At 37.8% G+C, this 27,303-nt stretch overlaps 1 protein-coding gene across 8 annotated transcripts in view; it reads right to left on the minus strand.

The window, feature by feature from the left end:
- Rift (Riboflavin transporter) overlaps positions 1 to 27,303 on the minus strand; it is a 256,069-nt gene that overhangs the window by 75,201 nt on the left and 153,565 nt on the right. For 6 of the 8 annotated variants that reach the window (XM_067145880.2, XM_067145881.2, XM_067145883.2 and 3 more), the window contains exon 3: positions 4,653 to 12,982. The exons of 1 other annotated variant lie outside the window; for it this stretch is intronic. In XM_067145880.2, coding sequence (XP_067001981.1) covers positions 12,782 to 12,982 — 201 coding nt within the window. In that variant the 3' untranslated portion in view covers positions 4,653 to 12,781. Of the gene's footprint in view, positions 1 to 4,652; positions 12,983 to 23,348; positions 25,752 to 27,303 lie in introns of those variants that run through there. One more of the 8 variants, XM_067145885.2, reaches the window with a different exon arrangement.

The following is a 27,303-nucleotide window of genomic DNA, read 5'->3' on the forward strand; positions in this document are numbered from 1 at the left end:
TTACAAATCAGCTTGCTTCATTGCTCATTATGACTGCTGTCAGAAGATGAGGTGCAGATTAGCAAAGGGGATTTTTATCAATACAGGCAGAACAATTTCAGTCAAGGCTTCACACGCTACAAACTTTGCAACTTTGCACAAATATTCAAAACTTATGGTTATTATTCACACTAATTCTTGCGATCTTTGTTTGCATTTGTCCTTTATTTCTGTGTATGTGGGTTGATAATGAAAATAAGCATATCCTGCTCATGCTGAATATTACTGCCCTACAATGCATATAATTAATTACTTCCTGAAATATGTCTTAAGTGAAGAAATCTATTGAATCACTGTTAAGTGTTCTAGTTAGTACAACATGAAAAGCCAGAAGGTACTTGATACATTTAACGGTCGAAGTAGTAGTCAATAACATTTCTTTATACGTTTCCTTTCAAAAAACCTAGTAGCCTTATGTTCACTGCATTTCTTAATTTCAGCTAGGTACACCAGAAATTTATTTTCCAACCAAAATAGTCTCTTGCCGTTTATATCAGAAGAGTGCATTTTCTCTTTATGGTGACATGCATTAGTGCCAATAATATCATGAAGATCAAACTGTTTCTTTATGAATTTCAAAAAGTAATTGTTACACCGCAGTTCTAGAAAGCCTCTGCTTTCAGATGGGAAGAATTTTCCTTCAAATATTCCCGAGCAGTGATATACCTCTGTAGGGAATACTTCTTTACCTCTTTTTACATTCATCATCTCAAAGTTCAAAGGTGCAATGTGTTTCCTTGTTCGGAAAGGAATAGGCTTAATTATTTCCTTTGCATTTCATACAAGTTTTCTAGATGCCTTCCTTTTTTTCGTCACGTTCATCTATCACTGTATTTTCTAGATGAAAGTTATTAACATTCTTTTATATGTGGCACTGGTCAAAAGCTAGAATGTTGTTTTCCCTCCCAACATGTTTGCATTAGTTTTGTGATTGTTAGTAAGCAACCTCAATATTACAAAACCAGAAGCCTCCACTTTTTAATTACTGACATTGTTAAAGCATGAAGTTTGAGGCCAGAAAGTTCCTTTGAAAAGAAGTATGCCACATCTCAGTGTGCTCCTTGGTGGTAATTTGCCCTAGGGCTGGCAACTGTCAGATGCTTATCGCCCTTTCCCTTGTACACTGGGGTTACTATTACACCTCTCCATTCATTTGGTATCACTCCTTCATGCAAACAGTGTTCAAGTAATTACTTCAGTTATGGCACTATATCTCAACTCAATGCCTTCAATTTCCTCAGAAATCTTGTCAATTCCAGCTGCTATTCTGGCTTCCAACTTTTGTATATTTTTGTATATGTCTTCATTATCATAGGCAAATTTCAATAATTCACCAGTCTCCTTTCTCTGGACATTATCCTTATATCCAACTACCTATACATACTGCTGACTGTAAGTCCTCACATACACATATGCAGTCCCCTTGTTACCAGTTACCACTGGACATTAACAAGATAATTTGAAGTTCTATTAAAGAGATGTTTTTCTTACCAGTTGACATATCCAGCAGTATATTCTGTCAGGGAGAAAAGTCAAGAAGACTAAATTTAATTTGAACTACATGGGAAGCCATCCTCCAGCACTGTTATGTCAGTACAGCATTAATGAGAGCTGATAACACACACGTAAATGCAGTTCGGATGTTGGAAGATGAGTTAAAAACTTCATTTGATTGCCTCAACTTTCCTTCACCATCATAATTGACAAATTCTGGAAAGGACTGCATAACTGCGAGTTTGAAATTTAGAAATCTATGCCTGGAAGAGTTAATATTTGAGTACGATTTGCTATCTTCTTCTGACTCGTTACCCTCATAGCTCAGGAATCATGATCCTATGACTCAGTTACTTCTGACTATTCCTCTCTGTTTCAGCCGATGCTTCTCTGATAGAGATCTATAAAGGTATTCTGGTGAAGCATTTAATGTGGTCCAATCTTTTAATTACTGTTCTACCTGTGGTGTACTGTCTACCTTTGCTTGGATAACTAGTTTCTCAAGACTAGTTCCATATGTCCAAAGTATTGTAAAATGCAACATCGGCAAATTGTGGAGAGCCTCTGCTGAATATCTAGTTCTTTTAAAACGGAGATGTTAGTTCTTCTAGCTGTCCACAGAATATGGAGCACTCACCACCAGCACCACATTTCAAAAGCCTCTATCCGATTTAACTTATATCTGATGCCTTCATTGTCAATTGATTCAACACCATACAGAAAAATGTTGAACACCAGTATTTTCATAAATTGTTTCTTTGTGTGTTTTGTTATCTGTTTATCAAACCATATCTCCACATTGCTGACCTCGGCGTTTCAGCCAATTGTTATATGCCGCTTTATTTCTGCCTCACAGCTATCCTGGGTAGAATTTAATGATTAACAACTTTAATTTGTGGTGGCAAAAGTTGCAATTGGAGTGTGTTAGCCCTATCAACAATCATTAGTTTTGTTTTTTCCGTGTTTATCTCCAGTACTAAATTACCACTTTCAGTAGTGATCTGCTTGAACATGTCTCGAAGTTCAGCAACATCGTTGACCAATAGAGCCGTATCGTCAGCATATCACAGATTAGTTAACTTCTGACCTCCTATCAACATGCGCTCTTCAAAGTTCTCCGTAGGCATTGAGCAGTCTTAGCAACAGCCTTTTTACAGATTTTGATTCCTATAGGGAAACTGAAACATTTGTCCTGAATGAGTAAATTCATAATTGCAATTATAAATTTTCCAGCTAACTCATTCTTGGTTGCCAGCATTTTGCTCCATAGTGCCAATTTGGGCTCATCAATCAGTAACTAGCACATGTACTAAGATGGCTAGTACATGTAGTGGAGGCCATTGCACAAGCTACTTGGAGCCTCAGGCAGTGCCAATGCACTGTGGGAGACCTGGTCTATTTTACAAAAATTAATGCCTGCTAGGCCTTCCGTTATTGGAAATTTCCAACAACGGATCAATTATATTGGAATTATGAAATTACTCATTCAGAACAAGTATTTCAAGTTTCCTATGGGAATTAAAATCTATATCATCTGATGGCCTAGTAAGTTCTGTCAATCTTCCCGACAAAATGTTAAACATATAGTGATGTTGAGTACTTCCTGAACCTATGAAAATGAAGATTTAAGTCTAAATCATTCTTGGAAATACAGTGGAACCTTGGATTCCGAGCATAATTCGTTCCGGCAACATGCTTGTAATCCAAAGCGCTCGTATATCAAAGCAACTTTGCCCATAAGAAACAATTGAACACGGATGATTCGTCCACAACACAAAAATATTTATCCTCATACCATTCCTAAAACAAAATATAACATAAAACAAATTAAAGTGCACTTTTCCTTACAATAGAATCATTCTTGGTGTGAGGGAGACGAGAGATGAAATGAGAAGAGTTACTGCGTAGCATGAATTTCACTAACGGAATCACTGCTATCTGTTGGCTCTAAACGAGGAACCTGTCCAGTGACTGTTGCTTTTGCCTATTTTTGAGGATTTCATGAAATTGTGACATTGCATTGTCATTGAACTGATTCATCGCTCACACTGCTACAGCCTTATTGGGGTGGTGTTTTTCTACAAAATTTTGCACCGTTTCCTACATTTTGCACTTCTCCCGAATCTCAGTTGAAGTGAGAGATTCCATTGACTTTCCCTCCTCCTCTTCCCCGGACGAGATCTCCATAACCTTCTCCTGTTGTTCGCAATGCAGGTCCATCAGTTCGTTGGTGATCAGTTCCTGGATATGTTCTTCCACCAGCTCTTGAATGTCCACGTCATTCACCTCCAGCCCCATAGTCTTCCCTAAGGACACAATTTCATCATCAATCATCAATTTCCCCTCAAAGTAACATCCAAGAACACAGTCAGACCACAGCTTTCCCCAAGCGGAAGTAGGAGTTCTCCTGGTGACTCCATCCCAGGCTTTATCGATGATCTTCAGGCAGTTCACGATGGGGAAATGATTTCTCCCAAACTCTCCGAGGGTAAGGTTTGTTCCTTCGATCAATTCGAAGCATCGCTGAAATAGTGCTTTGGTGTATAGCTTCTTTAAAGATAACCCGGATTGGGGTCGAAACCAGTACCGCTTCCACTTATAATTAAATAGGAATGTAACTCTACATTTCGTATTTATTTGTACTGAATAGGTTGAACTACCTTATTTATTATTTCAATTTAATAGCTTCTTTAAGTTCGAAATGACTTGCTGATCCATAGGCTGGAGTAGTGGAGTAGTGTTGGGAGGAAGGAACTTAACCTTAACGAACTTGAATTGCTCCAGTAAGTCGTCCTCAAGGCCTTAAGGCCTGGAGGATGAGCAGGAGCATTGCCCATAACCAGCAAGACTTTGAGCAGCAGATTATTTTCTGAAAGGTATTTCTTCACTACAGGACCAAAGACCACGTTCATCTATTCAACAAACGTACAGGGTAGGGAAAAACGTAGGCACACATGACGCTCGTATTACGGAACCTCACTCGTTTACCAAGTTACAATTTATGTAAAATGTTTGCTCGTCTTGCAAAACACTCGTAGAACAAGTTACTCGCGTTCCGAGGTTTCACTGTATACAAGTTCATTTGGAAATGATGATAATTAAAATGTCTGCAGTTTTGTAAATAATTAAAAATTATTTATTTAGTTTCAACAAACTCAACCTATACATTTTATAAAAGTATAGGTGTACATAAAACGTTTCAACAAAATCGGATGATACATCTTCATAATGAGTATTGCACCAAAAAACAAAGATCTTACCAAGGCACTCAACAGTTATATCTCATAAAACAATTAACAAACATAAGATACATATTATTGCAGGTACATTAATATTCTGGGGCCTTCGATGAAAGTTTTATAAACCGAGAAACTCAGTTCTTTATATTTTCTGTCACTGACTGTACTATGAGGGATATCAAAGACAGAGGGAAGGCTTTTGGATGTCAAAAAAACATGTATACTGAGCAATTCGTTAGCAATGTAATCCTAATTTAGTGCTTTTTTTTAGGTCCGGTTTCATCAACACTTGTTAGTACTTAACAAGCTCTTAAATCATTTTAACATCCAATTTAACAAAATTTGTTTTTCATCAACAACTGTTAACGTCAACATCTGTTAAACTTCATATTAAAGTTAACATCTCTGTTTCCCATGTTAAATGGGTCTATGCGGAATTGCTCTATTTAGATCTTTAAAACAACAATCCTGATTGAAAGACTTCTAAGAAAATAAGCCATTTTCCTGGTGTATTAGGTGCAACGGATTGTAACAATCCAAACACCTGGAGGCAATAGGGCCAAAATATACTGTAATCGGAAGGGATAATTTTCTGTTAATGTTCAAAATGATCAGTGATCCTAACCTCCAAATCAGGGATATAGTTGCTAAGTGGCCTGGTTCTGTACACAACAGTACAATATGTAATAACTCCCATATCAGAACACAGTTTGAAGTGGGGACAATTAACGAAGGGAGTTTGGTAGGTGATAGTGGATAAGTATCTTTGAACCCCATACTTACATCCTGAAGGAAGACCTCAAAACCGTTACAAAGTAGGGCATAGCAGGACACAGAACTGCATGGAACGGGTGACAGGGGTCTGTTCTTAGCTTGGAATCACATAACCAATTCGATTAATAATTCCTTTTCGAAGGAGGAAAAACTAGAACCTCTATTCCTTTTCACTTCACGTGCCATATTTAACAGCTGTGTTCAAACAAAAGCACATTGGAGCGTGGTGTAAAACAGCATGTTTATGCCACTGCCTCCTTGATTCGCACCAGTTCGCAGTGTTGGGAGAATTAACAGCCAATTAGTTAACATTTTACAGGAAAAGTTTAAAGAAACTTAACTAATTAATTTTTAACTCTGTATTAACCAATTACTTGTTAGTATATAATTATTTAACAGGTGTTGATGAAACCGGGTCTTAATTTTTATATTCTTTGTAGGTCGTTAATAATAATATAATTTTATAACCATGTTTTTATGTAGGCTTTGTCTGCAACTGAATTAATTCTTTATGAATAATTAAAACTGTTACCAGTCACAATTTTTATTAAATGTTTTACTCCACAACGTGTTTTGTCTGGTGGTGAAATTATGACAGTATTGATATATATCTACAAAGGAATAAATAAATAAATAAATAAATAGTATATCTTTGAAAACAACTGTTTATGAATTTAGTTATGTTTAAGGAATCCAAAGAAGTTATGGGAAATAAATTTTAGACCTGATTTGTATGACTGCACATTAGTGTACTTAGAAGATTAAAGGGAGATCAAGTTGCTGGTCAGAAACATGCAGAGACATAATGAGCAATCATTTTTCTTTTCTTTCCAGCCATCTCAAAATGCAAACAGCTACCAAATGTTTGATCATATTTTTTTAAGCTGTATTTCTTGGCTGCATTCAAAGAAGTGTCCATGCATGAAATAAAAATGAAAAATGAAAAAATCCTCCAGTCCTGTTGCTGTGAGCTCTGTGTGTTTCTGCCTAGTACCATTGTGTGAGCTCACCTTTTAATCCTTACATGTAAAAAATACTGGTAACTGGTAACAGATTCAATTTTGAAACGTGTGAACAAAAAGTGAACAATATTGGGCACAAAATGTTTCATCTCTAGGTAAACACTAAATATTGGATTCACTGCATCAAAGTAACTTAAATCAGTTTACTCCCCAAGTCTTAACATACCTCAACTCCAGCAAAAGTACTTATTTAAGGTACTGTATTTCACGGCATTATAGGTGTTAAGAATTTTCCTTTCCTAAGCTTATTCATAAGCTTGACAGTGAAGTTCTTGTGGTCTTGGCATTTAATCAGTAAAGTATTAAAATAAAGGTGCACATTGTGAAATGCAGTCATCTCACATCCTGTTGCCAATGTACTGACAGTTTTTAAAATTCACTGCACAATAATAACTCACTGAAAATAATCACATATAGTTGTGAAGTCATCTCAACTAACGACTGTAATAAAATTTTACAGATTTTAGTATTTTAACAGTGTGTATTTCTACTGCATCACACATTTATTAGCCTCTGCTCATAATTTGTGCACCTCTTCCTTCCTGAGTATGCTAATAGCTTGAATCACCTGTATAAAGCAGGTAACTACCATATCAGATGTGTCTGTCGTTAGAGGCAGCTTCAAGTGATTTACTACAAATCACAAGAATATATTCCTATGATATACAAGATGATGTTTCATTAAGACCATACTGCCATACTGATATTTGTATTGTATTGTATAAGTACAGAAAATTGGTCATAAAATCAAATATTGAAACTTTTTTTTTCCTGCTATAGGAAAGCAGAAAATAAGTCCAAAAACTTTGATACATCTGAAATGTTAATAAACAGTCAAGTGAAGTCCAGCGATGCTAATAACATTTCATTTTGGTGTATGCACCCAAGACGAGTAGTGTTGTAGAAGAGTTTTTGGAAGAACTAGAACTAGAAGACAATAAAGTGGTAATAATTGAAGATACAAATGTTGGGATAAACCGATGAAGTAAAAAGGAGATACAGTAATTGGTCCCTTTGGATATGGAAAGACAGATTGCAGAAGAATATCTTCTAACAGACTTTTTTTTAAATGAGGAATGGTCTAATTGTGGGTAATACATGGTTCAGAAAGAACCGCCAAAAACTAACTAGGTATGGATGGAGAGCAAGGAAGACTAAAACAATGATCAATCTCATTTTAATGGAGAGAGAGAAATGTAGTCAGCTGAAAGATGTCACAGCTATGCCAAGAGAGGATTTTGAAGGAGGTTGAACAATGTTGTAGCTGAACTAAGCAAGAAAAAAATAAAGAAGGAAGCAAGGGTAAAATTTCAAGAAAATATGAAAATAATTCCCACAGCAGAGGTAAGCAATACAGAAGAAGAATGGGTGAATTTCAAACGTGGATTTGTGAAATGCGCAGAAGACACCTGCAGTAGAGTATCATGTAAAAAGAGGGAAAAAGGAGACACCCTGATGGAATGACAGAGTATGACAAGCAGCAATAGAGAAGCAAATGGCTTGGAGGAAGTGGAAAGGAAGCATAAATGCAGAGATAATCCACATGATAGCCGCCCCTATTAAGGAATCGGAAGATCAGCCTCCTAATCATTTCATATGAATGATATTTATTTTATCTGTTTGGATGTAAGCGGAGTTTGAGTTAAAACTCAAGATTAAAGTTATCAACCATCAGGCGGAATGGGAAAAGTATGAGTGCCTAATAAAGTACTATTTTTCTCGCGTAATTAACACACATTTTTGACGAAAAATACAGGTGAAAACTTCGCATGAGTACATTATTCAAGGAATTGAAATATTTTTAAAAAATTTCTTACAATTCATTTACATTTAAAGGATACATCAAATATACATGCAATTGGTTTAACTCATTTGCGGTTATCGTAATTTGGCATAAAATTCTGACGAGAGATTTTTCTGAAAAGTCAAATAGAGTACATTAGGTAAGTTGGACACACAGATTTGAAGTACCGACACTGGAAAATATTTTTCTCCTTATGAGCTGACAATAAGACCTGAAGTGAAATAAACATGAACCAATGAAAGTACAATTCACGTAATTACATAATATTGACATACCAGCAGAAAAAAAAATGTCCAACACGAAAAGGGCCGGGTATCGAAGGAGGGACCCTGCTAGATTTCCCCAAACCGTTCGTATCCAATCTTGTACGAATGACATGCTCATCCACTCTTTTTCCTCGATACGAACGTGGATCCCTTGTAGAAATTTTACTTTAGGCATTGTTTTTCGTTTTAGATCAACGTAAGATGTAAGTTTTCTGCTATCACCGTTACAGCAAGCATTACTTTTTCACTTCCGGTAATGCGTACGATAACACTGGATGTCCCTTTCTTATTGGTTGTTCGACTCAGTAGCATATGGAAACTGATTGGCGTCTGACGTGCGGTTCCTATTTGGGAGAGTGAATATACCTTAAACTTTACGCTTCTCAATCACAAAACTATGAAAATCAGTTACTTTTTGGTTGAAATCATTCAGTTTTTTTTCTTCATAATTTTGCTCGTCGTAAAGAAAGTCCATTTCTCTTCATAAAATTAATCATCCAGCCTCGGCTAACCTCCAAATTCGAGACACTGATTCAATGTGCAGCAGCTATTTCTTGTCCTTTAAAATACAGCATTTCGTGGGAAATGGCATTTACAACACCGCATAATGAAGTCATATTTAAGCAGATCCTCTTCTACTTCCGAAAACTTGCCGCTTTTTGATCTGTGGAATGCTTTGTGAGAATAAACTTGATGGTCACTTGAAGTGCACTTCTCTGTCATCGCGGTAGCGCACGTTGCATTTGGACATTGAATAGTTGCGGCCCGCTGCCCTGTTCCCATACGTTTCGGCGTAACTGATCACGTGAGTTTATATGATGCAGTATTACTTGAATACTTGCTCACTGTGGACTAACAAACAATTTTGAGATCACAGAAAACACACAACTCATAAAATATGTTTGTACCAGACTGGAATAGAACGTCACTATTCACTTCTGCACTGATTCCATCACTGAACAAGTGCAGTGGTATTTCCTACCAGCTGACAACAGCACGTTGCCCAGTATTTGGAATGCCCTGTTTCGCAATAGGAAGGTTGCTACCTGAGTAGTTGACATCTTTATTTCGAAACGCATCCGGAGTTGCGTGATGTCAAATACATGAACATTTCTTTTTCTCCACTTTGGACCCAAAAATATTAGGATGCATTAATTATGTAAGGGTGTCAATTATGCGAGAAAATATGGTATTACACAGAAACCAACAGGAAAGAGACTACAAGGAAGGCCTCAAAGAGGCAAATAAGACAGTTCAAATGCATTATATCAACATTAATCAGAGAAGGAGAGTCCAGTATAAACTGGTAAGTGCTCTAGAGGAAATGAGCGGAGGGCCTACTTTTGCTGAAAGATAGAAAGGATAAAAAAGAATAACCAAAGAACTCCCATCTAAAGTTTACACCTACATCTGCTCTGGTCATACTAGGTGCTGATAAAAGTATTGCAGTCATATTTCATCAGGAACATGTCGTTTAACAATAAACAAGTTGCATCACATTTTGTTACAACTGTACCACCTAACCCAAGGACGACAGCTGATACATTTCATTTTTCATGCACTAATTTTTTATTGTTCAACTGTACCAACCCTTGTAGCACAATTAAGACTAACTTCCTCCGAATATGATGAAACTAGTAATAAGCAGAATGTGTATAATGTGTTTACTTTCACTTGTATATCACATTTCTGCCTCTAATATCCAGATACATACTATGTCTATGTTGTTCCAACACTTCACAGCGTCCTTAACAGACTCAGTAATGGCTTACTTAGAACAATGCCTGCCTATGAAGTGGCTCTGTCCCAATATGAGGTCAATAGATCAAATCTTAGCCTTGAAAACTAATGGTAGCCACCCTGAGAAGACTCATCTTTCATTCACTCCAAGCATATAGGTAATAGTTTCTTTCAGGAAACTTCCAAAGCATCTTTGATTTCCAAGCCCCACCTATTAACAATTACAGTCCTACATAAAACTCTTGATATGCTTCACACACACATATAGCCCTATTTATCTGCGGAGAGTTTGCGCCACTCCGCTCATCCTGGCGGGTACTTCTAATTGTAGAGTACAGTCTGAACAGACCGATAATCAGTACACAAGTGTCTGACCGAGACTTCATGCCGTTACGGAGTTACTAACACACTGAGTCTGTTGGCGAATTTGGCAGCTCACTACATAAGCCCATTATTCCATCAAGCTCTTACTTCGTGTCTAGAGCATTAAAAGACCAAAACTCGTCAATAGTACCTTGAAGAACCTGTCGACGGTAGTATGTAGTCAGCGCCTCCCGGGTTGTAAATCTGGAGGGCGAAGGTTCTTCATTTCATTAACAATTAACATTGCTTGTGACCCTCTTCCATGGATGTCGATCGGAGTAGTGATAAACTTTGGCCTCTTCTTAGCCAATTTCACGGTCACCAGGCCCAGCAGCTGGATGTCAGTCCTAAGGTTGTCTAGGCTGTATTCCGCAGGCATCACCACATTCCCATTCATAAGTATAGGGTTGCCCGGGGCCCTGGTCCACTCTGTGGCTGATATGGGATTGTACTTATAAAAATTCTGTCTAACGACCGCTGGTGTAGCTCGGTCCACTGGAGCTGTGACTGTTCTTCTGAGATTAGAGTAAGTAATGGACTCCAGTGCTGGGAGGAATCGTCCATTAACTATCTTGTCCTTGGGAATTTGGCTCAAAACATCCTAAACCGTTATAGAACCGAATCAACGGCTCGGGAAGGACATTCACTGATCCCGCTACCTGCACTAGCGTCAGATCAGTATTAAAGCCTTAGCTTTCTATAGCGTATCTGAGCGTAACGCTATATTGGTCTACTAATCGTTGCATTTTGGCTTCAAATACTGCCAACCCCCACATGTTAGGCAGCATAGGTAGTAGCTATCGGCTCTGGTATTACAGTCGCAATGTTGAAGTAAAGCGTACAGTTGTTAAATCCTATGCTTCTTGTTGTTACAATCAATGAAATAGCTTGCGATGTACGCTGTGTTTCTATCTTAGCTAAAGTTTTAGTACTTTTTCCCATAGACAACTCTGATGTCAGGGCTTTGTTCACTGCGCTCATGGTCTGCATTTCTGTCTTCTCTCAGTGACTTTCCATGCGTATTATCTGATAGGCTTTTCCTGAACTGTTTCCTCCACGACATGGGGCAGAGCCGCGTCCTTTAAATTAATTCACTTCCGCGTTGAGATGCTTCTCTAAGCATTTGCCCTCTTTTGTGGAACATCTCAAGAGGTCCACTTTCATCGGTCGGTAGGCTGGCAAAGCCATCAGGATCCTGTCGTGTTGGACCAGTTGATGACGTAATTAATCCTGGAAAATTGGTAAGCAAATGGAATTTGCCCTGCTCTGATATCAGTGCAGAAACTGCATGTATTAATTATTTCTCCTATATGTGTGTATGAAGCATATCAAGAGTTTTATGTAGGAGTGTAATTGTTAAGAGGTGGGGCAAGAAATAATTAATACAGAATTCTTTGAGGGCTCCAAATAACAAGGATATTATTAGTAGCTGAAGCCTTGTGGAACTTATCACCAATGTTCTATGATTCTCTTAAATAAAATCCATATAAAATATAAACACAAGTCATAACTGAATGAGCAAATACAATTATTACAACACTCAACAGCACCATTAGTCACATTTTTTGGAAGTCTTTACAGTCCTATTTGGAATGGCAGCACGTCATTTACAGCTTGCTTTTTTAAAATTCACAACTGAGTTTCCTGCTTGATTTAAAGAAGCAGCAGAGAGATCTTCTTTTAATATTTCTAGATAAGTCTGATCATCTTCACAAATATAATCTTTAAAAAGAAAATGTTCCACACTTTCTAAACATTTACATCATGCAACTATCACATTCAAATAATGTGAATATACCACTCACTCATAACCTAAAATAAGTACTAACAAGAAAAAACTTAGCCATTTTATGTTGCTAACTTTAAAATCACATCCATTATAAGAGGTAACTAAGCAGAACGATCTCTGCAAATGAAGTGAAGAAACTATATTTATCATTTAGACATAAACAAGACAGAAAATAAAATTATATGATCCCCTTCTTGTAATACTGTGCTAGCTTGTGTTATTGGAATCTTGAGACTAATTTGAAATTATTGTCATCCACATGATGGAGTATAGGATGTAAATAAATGAGTGTAGTTAACAAGAAAAAATGTTACAATAGCTCCAAATGCTGATCCCATCTGCTGGACTGCACCACACCAGAAGAGAGCTCGACCAGGTTCTCGTCGAAAGAGGGAAGCTATCGACACCTTGATATACGAGATAAGTCCAGTAAATAACACCCATGACAAAACCTGGAAATGATAGGCGGCACAAATTAAATATTTGACTTTACATTGTGATAAACTACTGTTATGGTGGTGGTTACTGTTTTAAGGTGAAGCACAACTCAACTAGGCCAAATTCCCCCACCACCACCACCACCAAAAAAAAAAAAAAAAAACACTCGCCAGCAAAAGAAAGTGAAACACTACATATCTAAGACAAAATTTAATGTTATCAAACTTTGTATAAATCGAATATTATGACATTAAAACAATATTACAATGTATCTTAAGTTAATTAGTCCATTTGAGAGGAGTTTTAGCACAATAATTGAATAGGTTGGTGGAGAAAGGAATTTTCTAATTTTTCAGGAGAAGGAAAAAAATTATTTTGCCACCAAATTACAACAACTGTGTCCTCCTAAGTTTGTTTACGGCCTGTTTTAATGTAATAAACAGTTTTAAATAAAAATATAGTGCAACACATTTGAAAAATATCTTGAAAAAATAGACTTAATTCCTTTCTCCACTCGCTGGCAGTTTTCAAGCAAGAATTCTGTTTCTTTATTTTAAATACTACAAAAATATGTATTATATCTGTTTCCACTATTATTACAGTGACACTGGACATGCTGTTGACTGTTATATCCCCATATTCCTTAGGAGCATATATTCAATCAGTTTTCTATTTTTTCTTCAGTACTCATACCTGGTCACATGGAAGAAAGGAATGGTCTCTTTCTAGAAACTGGTAAACAATTTTTTTTGATAGTACTGACCAGTGTCACCTCCAGGCACATTATTATCAATGTACGATTTTTGTTTTGCCCAGGTGTTCTGTCTGAAAACAAGTGAAGTTCAGTTTTTCTGTGGACAAAATTTTAGTACAATGATGATGTATGAATGAACAATCCTCGTTTGCTTCCTTTTTTGCCTCACCCTTGTGATACAGATAAATAGTGGAATACTTAGTTTTGCGATCATAAATGCAAAAGCAGTTCACCCCCAACTGCTGTAAGTAAAATGCTATGTAGGCCCTACTATGTGGCAGACTTTTAGGCACCCTTGTTCTAACATGTACAGAATTGTTAAAAGGTACAGAGAAAACAGTATCTACAATAGGAGGCTCAGTTCTGGTCACAAGAGAAGCACTACTAGGTGCGATGATAGTTTTCTCATGATGCAAGTTCGTCATGATCGACACACAATGCTGTGGAGGCCAGAAATTGGTGGCACCAAGTATGGGATATGAATATCAATTGAATGACATTGAGAAGGAGGTTATATGAAGCAGATTTACAGTCCAAAAGGCATGCCACAGGACCTCTGCTTACACATGAGGACCGTGCCTCTCGGATACAATTTGCCTATGCCCATCACAACTGGATTGTACTGTAGAGCAGTGGAGTTCAGTGCTGTTTACAGGTGAATCCAGATTCTATTTGAGGGAACCAGGTAGAAGAGAGAGTTTGGAGAAGGCCCTGGGAACGTTAATCACCCTGCACTTTCTCTGCAAGGATACCATTCCATGGAGGCTCTGTCACAATCTGGGCTGGGATTACCTCTGATGCATCCGGCTCCATGGCTGAATGGTTAGCGTGCTGGCCTTTGGCCACAGGGGTCCCAGGTTCGATTCCTGGCAGGGTAGGGAATTTTAACCATAATTGGTTAATTCCGCTGGCACGGGGGCTGGGTGTACGTGTCGTCTTCATCATAATTTCATCCTCATCACGACGCGCGGGTCGCCTACGGGAGTCAAATCAAAAGACCTGCATCTGGCGAGCTGAACTTGTCCTCGGGCACTTCTGCCACTAAGAAAAAGCCATATGCCATTTCATTACCTCTGATGCACGCACATGGAGCTTGTGTTCGACAGTTGGTGCATGACAACGCTTGCTCACATGTTACCGTCTGCATGTGTGAGTACCTGGATGAAGTTGTGATTGAGCACATGGTGTGACCTACTTATAGTCCTGGCCTAAACCTAGAAGAGCATGTCTGGGATGTGCTTGGGAGATGTACTAGTTGTTGTTTCCCTGATAAACTGGCTCAACTTCGGGCTGCGCTCCAGGCATAATGGGAGCTTATACCACAAGAGAACATTTGAGACTGCATCGTGAGCATGCCTGATGGAATCACAGCTGTAACGGTGGCTGTCATTGATAATACCCATTACTGAGGCAATAGAAATGTGTTTATAAGTGGACAAATGGGCTATTGTACCATAAAACAGTGCAGAGCTCCAGGTTTCAACATTTCCAAATTTGTGTTGGTGCACTGTTGTGATTGTCACCATCAGTAATATTTCTCAATCATTATGCCAAAACCTTTCAAATTGGCTGATTAATTTAAGAGACACTGATATATTGTTGTAATGTTGTAGTATTTGAATTTACAAAGTTTCAAATGGACTAACATAAAAATTTGTCTGAAATATGTAGTGTTTCGCATTTTTTGCCGATCAGTGTAATAGTCACAAGGCTCACTTGGTTAGAAGGTGTATCCAATATAGTAAATCATACTGTCAATTAGCATTTTAGAATGTTTAGATGCATGATAATCTGAATCGGTAGATTTACTTCTGTATTACAGAATCATTTAAAGTACAAAATTAAGTTATATCAATATTTAACACAACAGGTTATTTAAAAATTCAAATTCAAAAAGGTGTAGGAAATAGTTGGTTACACAGTTGTGTAAGGAATGAAAACGGCTGTTGCATAATCTGAAAAACTTTGAAATGTCTTAATTACATAAAAACATAGACATTCATAAACAGTATTCCAATACAGAAAATAAATTGTAATTCTTTTTACCTAAACTTTTTAGGTACTGGTAATACATTGTGCTGTGTTGAAGCATTTTATTTTTGTACAGAGAAAAAACAGAATTCTAAACTGTGGATGGATGGATGGATGGACGGACGGACGGACGGACGGACGGACTAGTCCCCAGTCCAAAGACGTATCACTGCAGATGTGTACAAGTATGAGAAATAATATAGTTTTTCTCTTGCTTCCTGCACAAAGCAAGGCCAACTAGATAAACAGGCCATAAGGCTCCCCCTCCACTTCGGGCGCTACGTCATACTAGTCGCCGACCGCTTCACTCCTTGCCAGTGACTTGTAGGCTGATGTGAACCTCGCAGCAGTGAGGCTATCGATGGTATTGAATGATATAAACGTGTGTGAACATTGTGAATTATGGCCACGTCGTGTTGTATACCTGGTCGTAGAATCAACTACAGTTCAAAACAGCCTAATATTTCAGTGTCTAAATTTCCTACTGACTTGTTTTGCAAACAAAAGTGGATCATAGCCATCCATCAAGCCGAATTTGTCACTTCAGCGAGCTCAGTTGTGTGCATAAAACATTTCGATGAACGTTTCGTAATTAGGGAGGATTCTGTTAAAAGACCTGATGAGTCTATTTTAACTGTAAAACCTAACCATTTAAAACTCTCAAAAGACGCTATTCCTACGTTTGAAAATGTGCCTACCTACCTGTCTAAAAATCTTCCAACACCGAGCAAAACTCCTAATCAAAAACAAGAAGAAATTGAAAAAATGGGAAGAAGAAAGGAAGAAAGAAAGAAAGCTGCGGAAGAAGATGACGGGATCAAGGACTTCGAAGACGTTCAGGGTAATTTCAGTATTAAACGCCAGTTAGATTTCGACAAAGTTCTGGCAATTTTAACAGCCAAAGTCTCTGCATTTTAAAAATTTATATTGAGGAAAATATTCCGAAAATTGGTACTTCTTTAACATGAAACGAGGCTCTTGATTTTAAAGCCATTAAACATGATATTTTCATGAACGATAACCCTGATATACGTACATTAAGTGACGGGGGCAAGATATTAAAATGGTCAAATTTGAAAAGTATTTTTAACTTCCTGTTTAGTCCTGCTTGTAACTCAAAAGTGACCGTCCACGACAATATAGAAACTGTGCACAAAATAATCGATGAAAATGAAATTGATGAGTGTATCTTTACTGATAAATTAGAATTTTGTAAGGGACAGTTAAATTTAGCCTTTGCAAAAAAAGTATCTTACTCCTGTACACTAATAACATGATTCGCTTCAATATTTTTCGCATTTCCTGGGTCGTAAAAGAAGATAAAACAGTGAATGTTTCTTACAATGCCTCACCCGGTGTATTTACAGTCTTTATTGCAAAACTAGGCACGGGAAATTCAGGTATTGATGATTCACATTGGAATTACTTGAAAAGAAACTAAAATTGTTAAATGAGCATGAAAGATTTTGTAACTTGTTGAATGGAGTCTACTTAAATCCTAAGCTGAACTCTAAAGGAGGAAAGGCTTTTTTTTGCTAATGGCTTTACGTCGCACCGACACAGATAGGTCTTATGGCGACTATGGGATAGGAAAGGCCTAAGAGCTGGAAAGAAGCGCCCGTTGCTTTAATTAAGGCACAGCCCCAGCATTTGCCTGGTGTGAAAATGGGAAACCGCGGAAAACCATCTTCAGGGCTGCCGACAGTGGGATTCGAACCCACTATCTCCCGATGCAAGTTCACAGCCGCACGCCCCTAACTGCATGGCCAAATCGCCCGGTAGGAAGGAAGGTAGAGGGAGTTGCTTTTAGTAGTAAAAGTGGAGAAAATAACAGTACATTAGCTACAACTGCACAAACTTGTATGTTGTCATCCGGTCTTAAAAAAAATAAAGACATTGATTTGTTTCCATGTAACAACCTAACATGACATTTCTTAGAAGAACTAACTTTGCAAGTCTTTAAAGTATTAACAGATAGGTCTATAGGTTATAAGGTAGCATGCATAATTTCTGATAATAACAGTGTTAGTAGGAAAATATTTGAAAAGCTGTGCAAAAGCAATTTACAAAAAAACTTTTCTAAACCCATTTGACGAAACACAAAAACTAAATAAATAAATGTTTGATACTGTTCATTTATTTAAAAACGTAAGAAATAACTGGCTTAATCAAGCTGACAACTTACCCCGATTTTGACCAACCGAGCCAGACAAAAAATGTCTATCTGGGTCTATCTAATGCGGCCTTGGCTTGCTCCTGCCCTGAACCAAAAAGTGTTGTAACCAACACATTTAGAGCTACAAAATGTAAACCTGAATATTCATGTTTCTACTTGAGGATTCTCAGAGAAACATTCTGATTTCGCTTGACAACAATGTTCTGGAAAACGAAAACATGTTTAAAACTTGCAGTGATTGTAGAAGTAGTTTTAAACATATCGTTGACAAATGTATATACATCTTTTGTAATATATTATTGAATAACAAGAGAAAAGTTATCGTAGACAAACTCGTGGCTAAGAAGAAAAATCCTCAAGAAAAGAAAAATGTATAAACTAAAACCTTAGGAATTGTTAGGAAAGTTTTAAGTTGAAGCTTAATTTCTAAGAAAGGTTCGAGAATATTGTTGTGAATTGCCATCGTCATCATGTATTTGCTTAGTAACATTAAAACTATATTTATACGATTATGCGTTCTAATGTTTTGCATGAAACCATGTTCCGTTACAAATGACAGATGTCAGCTTAGTTTTACGTAAAGAAATGTACATAAACTGCCACGCCAGTTTTCTCCACACATAAAACTTGTGTAGTATACAAGCCTAAATAAAGCCACAATTGAAGGAGTGTTCAATTATATCGTTAAGGTTGAATAAATGAACAATATCATGGAGACAGTGAGAGCGGGCCGTACACTGCCATGCTGAACGCCAGCCACTCTTGTGACATCACGGTCCGAGCCTTGTGGCCTGTCTATCTAGTGCAGCCTTGCACAAAGCCAGGTGGTGCTGTTACGATCAGTCAGCCAAATTCACCAGCATACCCTAGAAGAAATATCCTCCTGTCAATCGTTTCAGGGACTGACTGCCTAAGGAATGGTATGGATAGTATCATTCATACTTCATTCTCTTTCACTTGACATAGTGTGGAAAGGTCACCAAACATAGAATATGCCTCCCAGAAGCATAACCAGCACTTGACGAAATCTGACGGGTCTCATTGGGGGTCTCCAGCAGACCAAGTGGTTGTATCGTACAACTGCCAGGTATTGGGGCGTCCGGATGTCCCAGTGGCCCAAGGTTGGAACCATTGGGTATAGGAAGACACCCACACATGATGTGAAGGTTCTATTCAACCAAGGCAGACCACACCAAGAAGGATTGCCACATTGTGCATCAAGCATTACACAACCTCATCCGGACAGTTATTGGACTTTGAAACATTCTATGTTATCTCGCACTCAGTCTCAACAACTGGCATCAGCAGAAGGGATTAACCATCCTATGCATAGGTTGCCATTAACACAAGAGCAGAAGCAGATGCTTTTGGACTGGTGCCATATCTGAACGCATGGAATGATGATGAGTGGAATCATATCATATTTAACTATTAATTTTTGTTCTGTTGTGGTCGTCTGATGAGCAGCCGCGTAGATAAGCATGGCTGTTGCGCACATGCCTATCTCAGGGCCTGACAGTAAACATCTGTTCTATCCATGGTGACTCTTGTGAATTGAGGTGATATTGTGAAGTTTCAAAGTGGTAGTGCAATGCAGTGATGGGATATTCAATTCATTTTAATGAATCGATTCATTTGATTCCATTCACATTACTGAATCGATACAATGAGCCGATTCACGGCTCAAAAGGGTCATCGATCCTACTGCATCTGTGTAGTGTGTACTGACAAGATAGCACCAACAACATTCCATGCTTGCTGCTGCCATCTGGTCTTCATTCTATGAACTGCTTTCCTATGCGTGATCTAACTTTCAGATTCAGTACTACACTTGCTTATTATATAATAGCACAAAACTTACGTAGTTAATAATAATAATTACTGACATAACTCAAATTTTATACATTACCTATTGGTTTTCCACAGTTCTCTAAAAGTCACAACTCTTTTATATATATAAGGCCCAGTTTCACAGTATACGCTTAAGCCTTGGATCGGGCTTAAGCGCGAGCTTAAACTCTGGACGAGTTTCACAGTGGGGAATGCAAGTGGTAAGCCGAGCTTATCTGTGACTGGCTTAAGCTGTATGAAACTGAGGTTTAAGCTAAGGATTCAGTTCAGATGGTAGAGCGCTGGCCTTCTTATAGCCCAACTTGGCAGGTTCGATCCTGTCTCAGTCCTGTGGTGAAGGTGCTCAAATTCATAGTTAGTGGGACGTAAAACCAATAACATTAAATAACTTATATTTCTGAATATATTTCGAAGCTTGTGAAATAATACAGTTTCCGTGTTCCGATATACAGTAAAAGAGACAAAAATGTCGGCCGGTCACTTGCTTTCTTGGCTTACGCTGCGTGAACCATCAACGATAGACCCCAAGTGTAAGTGTACGAATTGTAGAGCATAGAAACTTCTACAAAAAAGTCCGCGATGGTATATACCTATTTCCAACCATTTGCCCTCTAGAAGCGATTTTATGCTATACTCAGCGGTAAAAAATATAACTCCTTAACATTAAAGAAATATTTCGATATTATCCTCGAATTCCTCATCGAAATAAATTGTTTGACCTCCTCCAGTATTTTATAAGGATTACAACAACCTTGTCAGGATATTATTTGCATGAATGGTTCAGAAGTTATGGCCATTTTAGACTGTAGTGGTAATACATGTCAGCAGGACGGGCGAGTGACTTTTTTAAACTTCATTTTTGTTACTATTATTGGAATCACATTTTCCGTTCATTTTTCTAAATTATCTTGGCTGATAAACGATGTATAACCTACAAGTCAATCAGTCATAGGCTACGGATGTAAACCAAGATGAGAACTGAATCATTACGCATGCGCAAGCATTACCAACTTCGGACATGTTCAGCTTAGTAAAGCTGCACATGGTCCCCCTACTGTGAAACTCGTAGTGTTTAAGCCAAAGAGTAAGCCTTGCTTAAGCGGCATGCGTGGCTTACTAAAGCTTCGGCTTAAACTCAAACTGTGAAACCGGGCCTAAGTAGCCCCCCCCCCCCCCCCACACACACACACACACATATAAATAAAGAGTTTTGTCTGTACATTGCTCAGAACTTGAAAATAATGGTATTTCTGTATCGGTCCTGTCCATAGTAACAATAAAATGCACTTTTTACTTTTCCATAATTTATGTATGTATGTATGTACACGCATCACTAGAAAACGAGTAAAGAGAATGTAATGAAAATCGGTATGCAAAGTCGGGGAATAAGTCGCTACAATCTAAGCCATAAATAATTTTATTCGCACTGATAGAAGTGGTAGTTAAGGGGAAGGCCTAAAATTTAATTTTCAAATATTTATGTTATTAGTGGTCCTGTCTTAATAAAAATTGGTATGCAAAGTCGGGGAATAAGTCGCTACAATCTAGGCTGTAAATAATTTTATTCACGCTGAATGCAATGGTAGTTTAGGGGAAGGCCTAAAATTTAATTCTCCAATATTTATATTATTAGTGGTCGTATCGATAAATACTACGTAACCAAAGTTATATAGAATTAAATTTCCGACCATTCATGTCTTATACATTTTTACCGTACCGGCTATGATAGCACAGATATTCATGAATTTGTATTTTTGTTGCTAAGTCCATATCCACGCTGAACCACGAGAAAATGGGTTAACAGAAGTTAATGAAAATCAGTATATAAAGTTGGGGAATAAGAAACTACAGTCTAAGCTATAAACAATTTTATTCACCGTGGATGAAATTGTAGTTTAGGGGAAGGCACCTAAAATTTAATTTTTAAATACCTATGTTTTTTGACCTTTCAAAAAGTACTACATAACAAAAGTTACAGAGAATACAATTTCCGATCATTTATGTTTTATTCAGTTTTACCGTACCAACTATAAAGAAAAGTATTTCCCAGTCGGAAGAAAACTAAATGTGAAGGCCTACAATATCGAAAGCGTATAACATTGATCAACAATAATATTACATTGACCATTGTTTGTTGTGATGTTATTTGTCTCTTATGCTGCCTCTCAACTCCGATAGATGGGATTACTGCTGCGTACTGAGTATAATAGCCTGACTGAATATTGGCGGGAAATAGCAAGGGAGTTAGAAAACTTTCTTCTTTAGCATGCCATTCCTCTGGTTCATACATTTTCTGATACAGCTGGTACGTTACACGCTGGTTCTTCATAGTATTCAAGTTATTCGATCCCTACACTGACGTGCTGTTTTGAATGAGCAGTGTGCATACTTAAGGAAGGCAGAGGCTGACTTAGTAGTAGTAGTAGTAGTGATAGTGGTATGACTGGGTCTAGAATAACAATTTAGGCCTATTCCAAATTATAGTACACAATTCACTAAACAACTCAAAATTCAACCCTGAAAAGAGCCGTTTCTTAAGAAAAGCTTCTTCTCTTCACTTTTATTAAATTCTACATTCATTTTATTCCAAATTATCAGTGAAGTGGGGGTTTTTCCTCTGGCATGGAGGAAAAATTTGCCTCCAAGTCAGATAGATTTTTCCGCCACCAGTGTAGTGAATTGATATTTTCCGATTCATCGGGTAATCCTAGGAAACAGATTAGTAAAAGGGCATAGTTTTTGCCCTGGGAGTCTCCACTATTCAACCCTCTCCCCGCCAAAAAGACTAAGAGTATTCATGAATCACGGCTGTCTGCGGCTTGGTCATTCCAGCTCTGGAACTTTGGACTGTTAGATCGGCAGTGTAGTCCTGTTCGTTAAAAGTGAGAAAAGTGTTTCATTTGATTGAGTATTTCATATGAAAGCATTGCTTTTAATCATGCCATTCCTACTGACGTCATTGTAATGTATGTTTATTTCTGTTGGGAAAACCACTAAGACAGTCTTTCTGAGGATGTAAAAAGGCAGGTGGAGATTCAGTTAGTATGGAAATATCAAATTAAGAAATGAAGTCTTGAAGGAAGTTTTCTTCTGCACTAGTTATTGTTCATTCCGTGCAAGAAAATGAGCTGCCGCTTTGAACTGGAAGACTGATAAATGTAAGGCCAAACTACTGTACATACATAAATTATATGTGACTGCAACTGGTTGGCTTGGTGGACCCTTGCTACTGGCCAGTTGTCAGCCTACCTGCTCATGTTTGAGCATGCGCAGAATAGCAGGGACTGATAAGCTGGAGAGTCGGTTCAGTTTAACAGGAAGCAATATATCTATTTTGAGGGTTGTTTAAAAGAAAAGATAATAGCAATCTGTTCCTTACAGGAAAAAATCTGAAATCCTATCCACGTGTTAAAGCTTCCATGATTAAGATTTTTTTTTAAGGAAAAATCAATTCAAAAGGAGAAGAAATAGGTCAGTTTGTAATTGATTTAATTAATAGTAACTGAACAGGTGTTCATCGTTTTGTAGAAACATCTCTTAATATAAATGAAGGGTACACGGGAAAAAGGGGGAATGTCAATGTAAAACAAAAAATTAATTAACACTACCCATATATATTTTATGGTCAGGAGAATAGTTTAAGACAATGTCCAATCAAGTAAAGGGAACAGTCACGGAAATATAACAAGTTTCAGAATACATGTACAATTGATGAAAGGGGAATGTCACCACAGAACAAGAAATAAAAAGAGAATGTCAGCTTGGTATGTGTCAGCACTGTTTTCCATGACGCCAAGTTGAGTTATGGAGAAGAATCTCAACAGTCCTGTGTCATATGAAACCTACCGGAAAATATTCTGTAACAAATTTAATATAAGTTTTGGATATCCTTACACGGATACGTGCAGTACATGCAACACTTATGCAGCTAAGGTTAAAATTAGAATGTCAAAAATAGAATCGCTTAACAAAGATTGTGCAGAGCGTAAGGAAACTGAAGCTCAATTATATCACTTAGGCATTCAAAACAAACTGCATCTTAAAGAAGCTGAACAGTTTTATACAAGCAAATGACTTGCAAGGCTCACTTCCAAGAAAGATTTTGATAGGGAAGCAATAGCGATGGATTTCCAAAATAATTTATGCATACCTAATTTATCCATTAACGACGCGTATTGCCGTAGACAGCTCTACTGTTCTCCTTCAATATACATGTTTTGTCTAGCAGACACTTGGTATTCTATACATACCAAGAGATATTTGCACATAAAGCATCAGATGAAGTGTGTTCTATGTTACATCATTTTATATTTTGTGAACTTGGTGACAAGATAAAACACTTCACAATCTTCTGTGATTCTACATGTGGACAGAACAAGAACTGGACTGTTTTCAGATTCCTCTACTTGTAGTGCATCATGCCAAATGCCTCGATTCCGTGAAAATATTATTTCCAATTCGTGGGCACTTGTACTTAAGAGTGCGACAGAAACATTAATCAGAAATTTGCAACTGAAACGCCAAAAGACTGGGTGGATCATTTTAGGAGTGCCAGAAACAAGCCCTTCCCTTTCCATGTAATCAAAGTTGATCAACCAATGATTCATCAATGGACCACGTTTTTGACTCCCTTGTACAGAAAAGTTTGCCCTTTTAAAACTAGACCTATAAGGGAACTTGTCATCTCAAGTGAGCATCCAAAATTCATGGAATACAGAGACAGTTACAATGGCCATTGGGAAAGACCTGTTGTAAATGCTCCAAGACCAACTCCACACTTCCCAGAAACACCCGTTAGTGAGTTCGTTCTCCCAGAGTCATCTTATGAATGCAAGTACAAGCGTTAGTGTACATGAAGTTGCTCTACATTCGCAAACATGCTGGGAATATTGAGATTTTAAATGTGTAATTTATTTCTATTTCAGGTTTACCCATCTCTGCAGCAACAATCTGCAAGTCCTTAGATCATTTTGTGGACCAGAAGGAAGATCCTTCTTTGATGCACTTCCTCACTATTACCTGACAGGGTAATAATGTTATTTGTTAGGCTTTGTTAAAAGTGACATTCCTCTTTATTTCCGTGATAATGTGTTCATAAGACTGACATTCCCCTTTATTTTCATGACAAATGTGTATTTACTTCATTTGCCTTTTTTTTTTTTTTTTTTTTTTTTATCAAACTTAACTCTACATTTTTATTATTACCTATGTACAATACCAATACATTAGGCTAACCTCACATAATATTATACTTTATGCGGATGTATTATTGTAGACAGTATTAAAGGTTGAAACTTTCAAACTGAATTATCTCCGTTTGTAGAAAATATGACATCCCCCCTTTTTCCCGTGTACCCTTCAAATGAGAACAGTGATAGTGACAGTTGCAGTAATTTTGATCATGGAACTTTTTCCAACCACAAGTGACGACGAAGGACTGAGTTTGAGTCTCTTAACATGAATCCCCGTCCTTATTGGCTAATCAGTACAAGAGTCCCAGGCTTGTTTGCATCATATGGCGTGACTGGAGCATTATCTTCTTACAAGGAAAGTATCAAGTCGAAACACACCTCTCAATTCGTTGATTGACTCACCATGTAAGAAGACCACGTACAAAAGATGAACTGCGCTTTTTCCACTGCAACATCTCAAAATCGAAGTTGGAATCCTTGATGTCACACAACCAATGTAGCATGACTAGACATCCCTGTAGTGAGCAGGTGACAATGCAGTAAGCTGAACTGGAAAAGCAGTCTTTTGCTGTGTGCGTTTTAAAGACTGCTGCTCTTTAGGGATGAAAATAAAGCAGTGATGGAATGTTCGAAACGTAAGTCTTTTCTGACACCATACAAAATGAATAAGCACTTCATTGCCACACTGTTCCTCGCATATTTTATTCTTCATTTCCATGCACTATTTCACAGGTACTACGAACTCGGCAGGTCAATCTGTTACGTATTTCCCAGCAAACCTGAAATATTTACAAGTTGCTTTATGCCGCACCGACACAGGTAGTTCTTATGGTGATGATGGTATAGGAGTGGGAAGGAAGCTGCCATGGCCTTAAGGTACAGCCCCAGCATTTGCTTGGTGTGAAAATGGGAAACCATGGGAAAACCATCTTCAGGGCTGCTGACAGTGAGATTCGAGCCCACTTTCTCCGGAATGCAAGCTTACAGTTGCACACCTCTAACTGCATGGCAGACTTGCTCGGTCAGGAATATTTTATCGTGCCTATAGCTTTAGACGAGACCAATGAGAATGCAACTTGAACAAACCATTAAAATTGACAAGGAATGTTAACAATGTGCAACATTTCAGAGAAGCTGCACAGTTTCGGCCATGTAGCTGTTGGCATGCTTTCAGGAGATGGTGTGTTCAAATCCCACTATCAGCAGCCCCGAAGATGGTTTTCCATGGTTTTCCATTTTCATACCACCTTAATTAAGGCCAAGGTAGCTTTCCTACTCCTTGCAGTTTCCTATCCCATTGTTACCAAAAAAGTGTCCGAATTGGTGAAAAGTTCAGAAAAGCTGCAATGGTGAAGCATATTGGCTGTGAAAATATTTAAGGACATTTTCCTGGCCAGGATATTGCCGCTCAATTTCTGGACAAAAGACTGATGTAATTTTAGAGATTGTGTCAGAACTTGAAAGAAAAGGCCGGTGTCTCTGAAAGCCTTTTCTGATGCACAAATACAACTCGATGAGCTCAGTAGCTACTTAGCTTTAGATTTCAGACACAATAAAGATATATTCAGAGTTATTTTTTATAATCTCTTGGACAGATACAAATAATAATAGATGCACAATGTAATTATTTATTTAAAACTTTTGGATGATCATCTTTTGACAAAAGTTTCACAAAGAATCGCTCACTGCAGCCCTCTATTAAAAATAAAAAAAAAATGTTAGTACAAAAATATCCAGAAGTGAATATGTTTCTACAAACTATATTGAATCACTGACTGATTGACTAACTACTGATTTTTAGTCTAAGGGCCATATCAAGAACAAGACTTTGAGGCAAAGTCGACGTTGTCCCCACCAATGTCACCCTTTTCCTATTCATAGTCGAGACTTTGCAGAAGACTTTGGCCAAGACTTTCCTTCATAGCCGCCAATGGCCCATACTTTGACTTAACAAAATCGACTGTAGACAATGGCAGACATTCTAAACATAATCCGACCAAGCAAGCTGGCCATGCCGTTAGGGTCCCACAGCTGTGAGCTTGCATTCAGAAGACAATGGGTTTGAATCCCACTGTTGCCAGCATTAAAGATGGTTTCCTGTGGTTTCCCATTTTCACACGATGCAAATGCTGGGGCTGTACCTTAATTTAGGCCAAGGCTGCTACCTTCCTAATCCTAGCCCTTTCCCATCCCTCCATAGCTTCAATGGGTTATTGTGACGTTAAACAAGTAGGAAAATCCGGTTTGTAGAAGATCTTGAAGATGTCCAGGAGATTATGCAAGCTGCACATACTCTTTGAATTATACGAGATGTGCAAAACTCAACTGAGT

Source organism: Anabrus simplex, chromosome 4, assembly GCF_040414725.1.
Source record: "Anabrus simplex isolate iqAnaSimp1 chromosome 4, ASM4041472v1, whole genome shotgun sequence".
NCBI lineage: Eukaryota > Metazoa > Arthropoda > Insecta > Orthoptera > Tettigoniidae > Anabrus > Anabrus simplex.